General features: G+C 40.4%; 2 protein-coding genes across 2 annotated transcripts in view; one reads left to right on the forward strand and one right to left on the reverse strand.

Annotated features, from left to right (window-relative positions):
* LOC139472907 (regulating synaptic membrane exocytosis protein 2-like) overlaps positions 1 to 923 on the reverse strand; it is a 113,137-nt gene extending 112,214 nt beyond the window's left edge. The window contains exon 1 of the mRNA XM_071255420.1: positions 843 to 923. The gene's annotated coding sequence lies outside the window, so the exon portion shown is untranslated. The remainder of the gene's footprint in view (positions 1 to 842) is intronic.
* A 2,106-nt stretch (positions 924 to 3,029) lies between these two features.
* LOC139472994 (intermembrane lipid transfer protein VPS13B-like) overlaps positions 3,030 to 12,339 on the forward strand; it is a 69,419-nt gene continuing 60,109 nt past the window's right edge. Inside the window, exons 1-6 of the mRNA XM_071255503.1 lie at positions 3,030 to 3,117; positions 4,073 to 5,054; positions 6,219 to 6,412; positions 7,837 to 8,049; positions 10,205 to 10,436; positions 11,235 to 11,420. Of these exons, the coding sequence (XP_071111604.1) occupies positions 4,118 to 5,054; positions 6,219 to 6,412; positions 7,837 to 8,049; positions 10,205 to 10,436; positions 11,235 to 11,420 (1,762 nt within the window). The 5' untranslated portion in view covers positions 3,030 to 3,117; positions 4,073 to 4,117. The remainder of the gene's footprint in view (positions 3,118 to 4,072; positions 5,055 to 6,218; positions 6,413 to 7,836; positions 8,050 to 10,204; positions 10,437 to 11,234; positions 11,421 to 12,339) is intronic.

The raw sequence follows: 12,339 nt of genomic DNA on the forward strand, positions 1-12,339 counted from the left end.
GAGTGTAAAGGGCACTGGGAATCATTCTGTCCCGGAATCCCACTAGGTTCAACATATAGTACTATAGTGGAATGCAAATTTTCAATAACTATCAAGTACAACTGGGAATTCGACACATCCAAGTTCGACACAGCGAGGTTCGCCTGTACTATAATAATATAACTGATTTTCTCAGTGTTGTCATCAGTTAAATAAATGCACTTTTCTATCAAGATCTAGTGACTCGCTCCAACTTACAACCCCATTTGTTTGCTTTATAAAGACTGACAACAATGAAAGAACTTGTATTCAAAAGATCACGGGAAAAAAACCTGTCAGAATAGGTCTAATTTTGTATCAAGCATGACATACATACATCACCTACCTACACTAAATACCAACAGATTATCAACAGTCAGGATGTTTAATTGTAAGCAGTGACGAACAGTGACAAGAAATTCTTTGGGATTTGCGTTCAACTGACTTGTAATCGCCCATTGGTCTGGGCTTCTGTTTTGATAAAGCATGTTTACAAACTGAGTTTCAAATCCATCAATATTAATGTTGTTGTCTGGAAGCAAGCAATAGGCAAATCGTGGCCATCACCACGTGGTTGATATAGCCTGCTTTTCACTTTAACCAGCAAGTGTTTACATCTTAATCAAATATAATACAAAAGTTGTATTAGTGTTTGTTTTGTCCCGAAACCAATCCTTAGCAGTTCTTTTTAAATTACTTTGACTTCCTATCGAAATATCTCTTTTTCTGTCTCCAAACCAAATTTCATATAAATCAATTTAAATTTCTTCGACCAATCACAAAGAAACCAAAAGTGTTACCAAACGAAATAAAAGAAAGATTACCTGAAGTCCAACAGGAAAACCTTGTTTGTTTTGAAGACGACGTAAACAGCACGTATTACTGCAGCACTTCTCCCGGCCAGTGTGTGGGAATCGGTAGCCCAAGGGTAATTGGTAATTGGAGCTCCTGAGTGACATCGTTGATGCCATGTGGCGCGTTGGTGATCTCACCGAGAACATAGCCGCCAATAGCTACAGGACAGGTTGTAACAGATGGATGGTACCAGTATCATGGGCACCCACGTTCAAAGCTATCACACTATGCAAATGAGCTGCTTCATCCGTAAAGGTCGACATTGACAAACATGTGTATCAGCTTTCGTAAACAACTTGTTTATCTGACGTATGAACAACTGAAAGGATGTGGGAGACTTGCTGCCTCACAGTCTGTGCAGGGACAGTTCCATCTCTTGTGAATATACTGTAGGAATATATTTCTAAATGAACAGACCGCATCCGTTTTCTAGTGGATAGGGCGTTTGAGCGCAGAGCGGGATGTCGGTGGTTCGATCCCCGGTCGTGTCACACCAAAAGACGTTCAAACATGGTTCTTGTTGTTACCCTGTGTGGCGCTTGGCGTTAAGTGGTCATCTTTCCGAGACAAGGGAGTTAACTGACTTTAAAAGTCCAGTTGACTTTCATAGTCAGTCAACTCCCTTGCCTCGGGAAGATGCGGTCGGCACTTGACTGGTCGGCTCGGAGTCAGTATACCACAAACACACTTGCATGCGTGTCGAATGGCAGACGAATCTACTGCAGGTCAGGGTACAAATTAAAACCGCATTTGAGGAGATACTATTACCCGGATACCTGCGGTCTGTAATATGTAAATACTCATTTACTGTCACTCATTTCAACAACTTGGGCTCATACAATTCAAGTCATAATTACACATTCAGCATACGTGTTTGTTATCTGGGCCTGTGTCTTAAGATAAACTGTAGATCGGGGCCTATATTAGCATGCGTTGGAGGCTATGAACGTACCACCACAGCAAAGGTCACCGTCGTAGACATGACTAGTATAGTGTTATTCTGCTATGTCATTAATATGCAGAACAGAAGGTTTTTTTAGATGCAAATTACTCTGTAAATTCAAACCTTATCCATTGTATTCAATCAGTGCATACGGAATATATGATTTAGAACAATAAGCACAGCCGACCCGTTTGAGGTAACTAGGGTCTGTAAAACTTAATGGAACATAACCCGTGGAATCTATTAAGACCGAGCTTTGTCGTATACACAGAACACATAAAATAGTGTGTGAAACATATTGATTGAAAAATATGCATCATATGGGTTAGTGTTTTAATGAAATAAATGTACACCTGAATCGGTTATAACAAAAGGTATAACATGTATCGATTAAATATGGGAATGTGTTGATTATTACACAGTGATATGGTGGGTAAGTAGGGGGGGGGGGGGGGGGGGGGGGGGTTGTGATGCAGGCCTTGGGTAGAACAGAACAGAACCGCTCGGCATATGAGGTACAAAATAACAGCAGAATACACATTATAATAGCGGATATGTGGTATGCCGGAAGATTTTACAATTGGCATTACATATTTACAGAATTTACTAAGGTTTTTTAATACAGATATCTCTTTACAACTGAAAAGTCTTTGAAATTTAATCATATTAGGTCTTTTAGAATATGTAGGTGGGATATACAAAATTCTTTCTTTAGTAAAATATGGACATTTAAAAATATAGTGAAATTCATCTCCAATATATATATATATATATATATATATATATATATATATATATATATATCACTTCCAAGGGAATAAGGAATCCATCGAATACCACATGGATATGGGGTTATTTCTATTAATACCCAGGGGGTATATGATTGGTTGATTGTTTGTTGTTTAACGCCGCACTCAACAATATCGCGGCGGTCTGTAAGCCTGGACCAGACAATCAAGTGATTGGAATATGACATGCACCAACCAAGACTGTAAGCCTGGCCACCAGATCCCCTTAGTCGCCATTGGGAGGCCGAAGACCAATTCTAACCCGGATCTTATAGTAGTGGTAGTGGAAGTGGTAGTAAAGTAGCCAAAGATAGGATTATTTTTGTACACGAAAGAATATATATGCACGAAAAGGCATGCAACCATACATGAACGAGTTGTTTCCCTTTGGAAAAGCGAGCGTCTGCTCTACTTCCGGGTGCGCGCGACAGATAAACATGGCGAGAAATGAGTTGGCAGGGAAGAAATGTTGATGAAGATTACATTCGTTATTCATTACGTTCCGTAGATAAGGTAAGCATGGCAGGATAGCGCATAAACAAGTTTGAGATGATTCCATGATTCAAACATCTATGGCTATGTAAAGATCGAAGATATAGATTCAGGAACTAGAGTTGCCTAATTGAAATGATCTCATAGGTCTTACAGTTACAGTTATCTCATATCTGTCGTGTATGTAGGGTGTTAGGCCATATATGCAAACGCAACTGTACACATACATGTACATAAGCTTCATGTGCGCTATGTAACCAAAACGTGATCAAAATGGATAAATTATTAACTTATGGCAATAGTTTCTTTTTGACAATCTTGTAAATATAGAATTAATGAAAACATTGGCGATTATTTTATCCCAAACTTTTTTATCAGTTTTGTCATATTTATATTTTTTTTCCATTTTGAAGAAATATTACTATTGGATCTGTAACATCAGTTCATAAAAGTGGCCTAAACATATTTTGATCTTAATGCAAAATGAATTCCAATGCTTTTCAATGTCAACATGCTTTATGACTTGGTGAAAAGTCCTCTACTCTGTTCTGCCATACATAATCATGATAACGTGAGAATTGGTCTTCAGCAACCCATGCTTGTCATAAAAGGCGACTAACCAAGATCGGTTGGTCAGGCTCACTGACTTGGTTGATGAATGTCATTGAATCCCAACTGCGTAGATCGATGCTCATGATGTCAATCATTGGATTGTGTGGTCCAGACTCGATTATTTACACTGCTGTGATATAGCTTGAATAATGTTTACTGCGGCATTAGACAACAAACAAACAAACAAGTAAATAATGTGTGTTTGACAGTCTGTATGATCTTAAAAACAGTTTGAATTGTTTTTGGTAGTAGCAAAGTCAAATATTTAAAAAACGTGACTATGAACATGAAGAATTAGAAATATTATTGTAAGAGAATGAAGAAATATTTTACAATGTTTGACAGGTTGTCTAATTATCTTCAGATGATGTTTGGAATGGGAGAGAGCTGCTAAGGAAACAACATCATCATGTTCAAAATTGAGTCTTATATTGCCCCATTGTTGTTGGGGTATGTCGACAAGTATGTCAAACTCAGCCAGGAGGATTTCCAGGTTAGTTTGTGGGGAGGGGACGTTGTTCTCAACAACCTCGACCTTCGACTAGATGTCCTTCAAGATGTCCTACAGCTGCCCATCATGTTCAAGAGTGGACATATCCATGAGCTGAGAATACATGTTCCTTGGACAAAGCTTGGATCTGAGCCAGTTGTCATCACGGTCAACACAATAGAGTGTATCCTCAAGGTCAGGGATACTGCATACGGGGATTCCGCCAGTTCCAAATCTGGAGAATCTCAGAGGAAGGCATCACAGCAGGCACGAGCAAGAATAAAACCAAAACGACCTGACCCTGCAGACGAGCTACCGCCAGGTTACCTACAAAGCTTGATGAATAGGATAGTAAACAATGTAAATATAATCATGAACAATCTCATTATCAAGTTTGTGGAGGACGACATTGTTCTTTCTATAAATGTCAAATCTGCTGAATGTTACGGAGCCGACATGAATTGGGACAGAGCGTTCGTGGACCTCACTGCATCTGATCTCATTCTGCGAAAAGTAATAAACTTTTGTGATCTAACAGTATGTCTGGACAAAACAAACACCAGTGGACGTATTGAGACATACCAAGAACCGATCTTATACCGGTGTTCTGTTTCATGCAGACTCCATATGACATATGATGGTGTTAATGCCAAGCTACCGCGTGTGACACGATTCAATGTGAGCTGTGAGAAGCTGCATTTGTCCATCTCGGACACCCAGCTGCCCATGTTCCTGAGACTTCTGGAGCTGTGCATTGCCCTGTATTACGGCACCGTGGACTTTGATGTGGAGAAGGAGGAGCAGGAACAGGAGCCGGACCAGCAGGAGGTGGCAAGGAGTAGTGGCAACAACTCAGGTAGGAGCTGCTTGGCATCTAAATATACTGTTTGTTTGTTGTTAAACGTCAATCTGCAGTATTCCACCTATATGATAGCGGTCTGTAAATGATTGAGCCTGGATCAGACAATCCAGTGGTTGAAATGAGCATTAGTTTATAAACATTGGGATATGATGATGATGATGACATGTACAATCATGATGTAATCAACCAAGTCAACCAGCCGAACCTCCTGACCATATATTCTCTACTTGTGACATGCATAGGATGCTGAAGACCTATACTGTTACCCGTATGGGTATCATCTGTATGTACACATGACGAACAGTGTAATACTCATCATTTTCACCTATATAACTACTCAAATGTACTGAAGCATTTGCAATGATTTGTTGTGCCATTGTCATCTTCAGTAAGACCGATGTGAGTCATCTTCAGTAAGGCAGTATATTCATTATGGACATGGTGTCTCATGGTGTATTGTTCCCTTTTCACAAAAGGATCTTTAGACCACAACATTATGAACATGTACAACTGATTAACTCCCATACTTTAACAATTGTTTGAGGCATTTCTTTGAAGCTGACGGACGACAAAGTAGACACAATTTATGGATAACAACTTCTTTAATGTACTATTATCATGATTATAGCAACATTTCGGATACATCCCTATACTGTTGTCAACATGGTCAAGCAAAACTTGACTTTAACATGTTTAAGTTTAACCTTGTTGCCATGGTTACCACAGACTTCTGATCATTATGATGCCATGATGATTTCCAGAACAAGTACAACATGTCACCATGTTCATCCTTTTGTCACATAAGACCCATCATTTTCATATCCAAATATATCATGACACTGTGTTAGAAAATCAATATCATTATAATTCAAAACTAATCATGCTGAAATGATGATGATGATGATGATGGTGATGGTGATGGTAAAGATGATGATGATGGTTTTGAAGACTAAAACTGTAATGATGATATTGAGCTAGTAATTGTGATTTTTCTCAATGCAATTGGCACTGGACAAGTTAGAAGTTATGTATAATTTCTATTTTTTTATGACATGCAGTGTTGATTATTACCAGTATCACTGTGTAGACATGATAAATGTCATGTTCTATGATGATGATGATGATGATGATGTTTGGCTTGACATGTGTAACCTGCAGAACCAAGCCCTGAGTCTGAAGGGAGTCTGTCCGAGTCAGATGACGGCTGGATGAACTGGGCATGGTCCTTTGTGCCACAGATACTGCCCACAGATGAAGAGCAGGAGTATGGGGAGAACAGACCCAGGGGGAAGCCTTCTCCCCCGCTCTTGTCCATAGGATTCTATGTACACCAGGCATCTGTCACATTTAAGGTAAGCAGGTATTCAGTGGTACTTCTCAAAATCTCATTCAAGTTGGTAAGAATAAAGGTCATTTTCAATGGGGGAACCACAAACTACTTACTCTCAGCATCGCATGTTAGGGTGTTTGTCTGGAAAAATTTACAAATTGTTCCGTTTTTTTTGTGCTTAACATTAGAGGTGAAATAATACATCAGTGCAACAGTGCATCCTGAGGTTTCATGTGACGATACGATACACAAGAAAATTTTTCTGTATCGATACAAAACGATACATTTGCTCAAATAAATTACTTACTACTCATTTAATGACACCCACTCAAGCGTTTTTGTCAGTCAAATATGTCAAAATATGTTGTATTTAGCTTTTCAAGTTCACTACTAAAAAAAGCTGCTACAAACATGTGTCTACAGCTAGCTATTCCTTGGAACCTGCTCTGAAATGTTTATAGTCAAGAAGTTTCCATGTGATTTGATGTAAACATGCGTATCATGATGTGTATTGTATCATGTCCTATGTATCGTGACACGTAGGATATTGTGACCTTGCTGTATGGTTTCACCCCTACTTCATGTACTTGACATGCTTGATGCACATTCAAAAGTCCTTAATTTCCTGACCGCCTCCGTGGTGTAGTGGTAGAGTGCTTGCCCGGAGAGCGGTAGGTTGTGGGTCGATCCCCAGCCATGTCATACCAAAAGATGTTGTTTCCCTGCCTAGTGCTTGGCATTGGGGGGCTGAAACAAGGTCTGGTCGGCTCTGAGCTAGTATACTGTGTTTGAGTGGGGTATTCATGTAAATCTGTAGCATAGTAATTATTATCTCGGTGGACTAGCACAATAATATCAGCATTAGTCCAGACTAGTACAAGCAGCCACACACGCACACACATGCTTTCACATCACTGCATAAATGCAATCATCTTGGATGTTACGTTAAACCCCATTTCACCTCACCTTATTTTCCTCTTTCGATAAAAAAACACCTGAAAGAATAAAGCCATCCACTTCTCTCTTTCACCATTGGTGACAGCAAAGGCTGTAATCATGGTAATTGGCTGATCACTAAATTCATGATATATGTAAATGGGAGAGTCTGTCTTCGACTGTCCAATTGCAAGATTCGCTCTCTTTGCAGCGGAAGACACAAACATTTTTAGTTTAGTTTAGTCCTCATAATGATAACAAATAGCAGAACACTTCTAAAATTTCTACTAGTCCTTATGATACCTTAACGATTGGTCAGTTTGACAAGGCCCACAGGACTAGTGCCAGTTTCTAACCCTGCTTTCTATATGTTTCCAATACTTTGTTTCCACTCAAATAGAAGATGTATTTCAAAAGAAAACTGAATATATGTTAATTTTGCAGAGTATTGATCATTTTGATCCCAGGTTGTGGCATATAATGAAACAATGTTGTATTACTGTGTTGTAGTTGACGGAGAAGGTGAAGGAGTCGTCCAGCCAGTATGCCTCTACTGGGAGAATCAACTACCACCCCTTCCTGTATCTGGACTCCGAGGGCCTCTCTGCCGACATCCTGATGCATGGCATTACCTTCTTCGATGCACAGTGTGGGGTCACGACACTGCGTGTGTCCTCCGCGGGCATGTGCATCTGTGGGGTCAAGGATGAGGGAGATCCAAGGGTATGTAACAATTGACCTTGACTATCATTCAGCCTCTGATAGGAAATGTTTTAAGATTGTTTTTGTGAAATTATCTTTTGATATGTGTAACCTACCACGAGATATAATATCACATTTTGACTTTTCATTATATTTTAAAACCACGGCAATCTTCAGAACACAAAAATACAATTCACAAGCTTCAATTAATGTTTAATACCGAGATACATGACATCACACATGACAATCTTCACTGAAGCAAGTGGACGTCAAATGTCTTTATGATGTCTGGTTTGACACAGTTGTGTCCAAGCACCCATAAGGTCCCTTTTCTCCTGGTGGGTCACAGACATTAAACTGCTGCTCCTTCATCTTTGGTCGGGAATTTAATTACTGAGTTGTTAGGTAAACACCACGAGGCAATGACAGAACGTTTTCTTTTCCCTATCATTTCATTTGATTATAAAACAATTTCATGAAAAAACGTGTGTCTCACTGCCACTGCAACATGAGCTCACTGCCACTGCAACATGAGCTCACTGCCACTGCAACATGAGTTCACTGCCACTGCAACATGAGCTCACTGCCCTTGCAACATGAGTTCACTGCCACTGCAACATGAGCTCACTGCCACTGCAGCATGAGCTCACTGCCACTGCAACATGAGCTCACTGCCACTGCAACATGAGCTCACTGCCACTGCAACATGAGCTCACTGCCACTGCAACATGAGTTCACTGCCACTACAACATGAGTTCACTGCCACTGAAACATGAGCTCACTGCCACTGAAACATGAGCTCACTCCCACTGCAACATGAGCTCACTGCCACTGCAACATGAGCTCACTGCCACTGAAACATGAGCTCACTGCCACTGCAACATGAGCTCACTGCCACTGCAACATGAGCTCACTGCCACTACAACATAAGCTCACTGCCACTGCAACATGAGCTCACTGCCACTACAACATAAGCTCACTGCCACTGCAACATGAGTTCACTGCCACTGCAACATGAGCTCACTGCCACTGCAACATGAGCTCACTGCCACTGCAACATGAGCTCACTGCAACATGAGAAACAAGAATTAATATGGAATTGACATTGACATATGTTCTAACATCCAAACTAATACTTTATCAGTTTAGGATAATTTTGAACTGACATATGCTACATCCAAACTAATAGTTTATCCATTTAGGATAATTTGGAATTGACATGAACTAACATCCAAACTAATAGTTTAACCATTTACGAACGGGGATGATTGTGATTCATTCAGTTTGATATTCCATATCTATTGACTATACATGAGATTTGGAAGCTTTTTGTTAAAGTTCCACTTTAGATGATCAGGCCTATGTTTTCTATTAATAATGATAATTATTAATGTGATTGATAAATGTGCTCTAGTTGGTGTCAAATCAATTGTATCCGGGATGCATTTGACTTATTCTCTGGACTTGCCAACACGGCCAAAGTATTGTAGACATGCTGTAGACTTTTTGGATATTTTTGTATCAGGGTCTGTATGATAAATTAAACAAGAAAATGGGCCTTTCTCATAACCATAATGTTAAAATGGTTAAAGGGCGGTCGGGTAGCCTAGTGGTTAAAGCATTCGCTTGTCAAGCCGAAGACCCAGGTTCGATTCCCGACATGGGTACAATGTGTGAAGCCCATTTCTGGTGTCCCCCGCCATGATATTGCTGGAATATTGCTAAAAGCGGCGTAAAACCGTACTCACTCACTAAAATGGTTAAGATAGGGAGTCACTTGTTTCAAATACACTAGAAGAAGACATCTAGCTCTCCAGGACCACCCCTCTGCAAAGTAACAAGTTTTGATGGCAGAGTCATCTCGTGACTGTGGTGCAAGATTCCAGAAAAAATGATTGCTTTATTCTAATAAGTTTTTTTTGTCAACAATGATGAAAATCAGCAATAGAAACTAACTGTTTTCTACTAGTCCTTATAATGATAACACATAGCAAAACCCTTAGACATGGCAAATGTCTACTTGTCCTTATGGTGCCTTTACTATTGGGCAGTTTGGCAAGGACTATAGGACTAGTGCCAATGTCTATCGCTGAAAATATGTTTCCATCTCAGTACTTTGAGCATGTTGGTTGAGAGGATCTGTAAACCAAATACAAAAGTCCTTGCTGTTTTCCAGAGCATGGTGCTGCTGCAGGCGGGCGAGTCTCTGCTCAACAAGTCCGTGGTGAACTACATCAGTCAGTCCCTGTTTGACCCCAAGTCGGCCGAGAACCAGGGTCAGGCTGCGGAGTTCGTCAGCGATGGGGAGAAACACATGGAGAGATTCACGGAGCAGTTCGGCCTGCAGAAGTATGGAGCATTCTGGTTTGACTATCTGTACTTCATGACAGACACGGAACCTACACACTGTAAGTTGACTTGCATCGGTTAGTGGTTACCATGGTTACATTCAGGACAGGATGTAGTAGCAGTGGACGGAATCAAGGATGAAAGCTGGGGGGAACTTGCGGTAATACCACGCAAATGTGAGGTCTCTTAGATTAACATACAGTACTGCAGCTGTAAACAACAAGGAATCTGGGACCTTCGTTACTTCTGACCAGTTCATTGTGACTCTGTAGCTATAGTGTTGGAATTGAATGTAGTTGAATTTTTGAATGCAAGTATATGTAGTTAAGTTCATAGAATGATAATTTTAACGTAAACTCCACCTCAAGAAAAAATACAATAGTCATATTCTCCTGTCAATAGGTCAAGGAGACTCCACAAGAATAAACAATTTTTTCAGTGTGGTACATGATTCTGTGTTTTGTTGATAGAGTTACTTCCCTTTGCACCTTTAGTGAGTTCTGTATCACTTTTAATTGTATTCCCCTTACCTCCCCCCCCCCCTCCCCCCTCAATTCTATTTTATGAGATTGTGTTTTGTGTGCACTTAAAAAAAGGATTAGCAAAGACAGATCAAGGATTTTGATAAAAGATGGGTGCACATTATACCCAAGTCTCAAAGTTATTTGGTCTTGGCTGAGGATGTAGTTAATATGTAAGTTGCATGAAAAAAAACGTGTGTCTGGATCCACCAGTGAAAGGTATATGTATTAGTTACACCATGTTAGGTAGCCTGTCTTTGATGCAAGTGTCACACGATCTGTTACACTCTTGTTTTTTTAACTAAATCTCTGCTTCTGATGTTCTGTGCCAAGCAGCAGGCAGTAAGTCGTCTGTGACAGATGATGGGCATGAGGCTCTGTTCTTCCATGAGACATCCATCATGAAGATTCTGATTGGTCCTTGTCACCTGAACGTCAGCTCGACCTTGTACCACCGGGTGGAGAAGTTCCTCCGCTGTGCCTGGGATCACCAGTATCAACCCTATACTTCATCCAAATCCTGTGAGTACTTTTGTCTCCAGTATCAACCCTATACTTCATCCAAGTCGTGTGAGTAATGTTGTGTCTCAGTATCAACCCTATGTTTCATCCAAGTCGTGTGAGTAATGTTGTGTCTCAGTATCAACCCTCTGCTTCATCCAAGTCCTGTGAGTAATGTTGTCTCTTAGTATCAACCCTATGCTTCATCCAAGTCGTGTGAGTAATGTTGTCTCTCAGCATCAGCCCTATGCTTCATCCAAGTCGTGTGAGTAATGTTGTGTCTCAGTATCAACCTTATACTTCATCCAAGTCCTGTGAGTATTGTTGTCTCTTAGTATCAACCCTATGCTTCATCCAAGTCGTGTGAGTAATGTTGTCTCTCAGCATCAGCCCTATGCTTCATCCAAGTCCTGTGAGTAATGTTGTGTCTCAGTATCAACCCTATGCTTCATCCAAGTCGTGTGAGTATCAACCCTATACTTCATCCAAGTCGTGTGAGTACTTTTGTCTCTTAGTATCAACCCTATGCTTCATCCAAGTTGTGTGAGTAAGATTGTCTCTTAGTATCAACCCTAAACTTCATCCCAGTCGTGTGAGTACTGTTGTCTCTCAGTATCAACCCTATGCTTCATCCCAGTCGTGTGAGTACTGTTGTCTCTCAGCATCAGCACTAAACTTCATCCAAGTCGTGTGAGTACTGTTGTCTCTCAGTATCGACCCTATGCTTCATCCAAATCGTGTGAGTACTGTTGTCCCTTAGTATCAACCCTATGCTTCATCCCAGTCGTGTGAGTAATGTTGTCTCTCAGTATCAACCCTATGCTTCATCTAAGTTGTGTGAGTAATGTTGTCTCTCAGTATCAACCCTAAACTTCATCCCAGTCGTTTGAGTAAGATTGTCTCTTAGTATCAACCCTAAACTTCATCCCAGTCGTGTGAG

Source organism: Haliotis cracherodii, unplaced genomic scaffold, assembly GCF_022045235.1.
Source record: "Haliotis cracherodii isolate W230 unplaced genomic scaffold, xgHalCrac1.p SCAF_1, whole genome shotgun sequence".
Lineage (NCBI taxonomy): Eukaryota > Metazoa > Mollusca > Gastropoda > Lepetellida > Haliotidae > Haliotis > Haliotis cracherodii.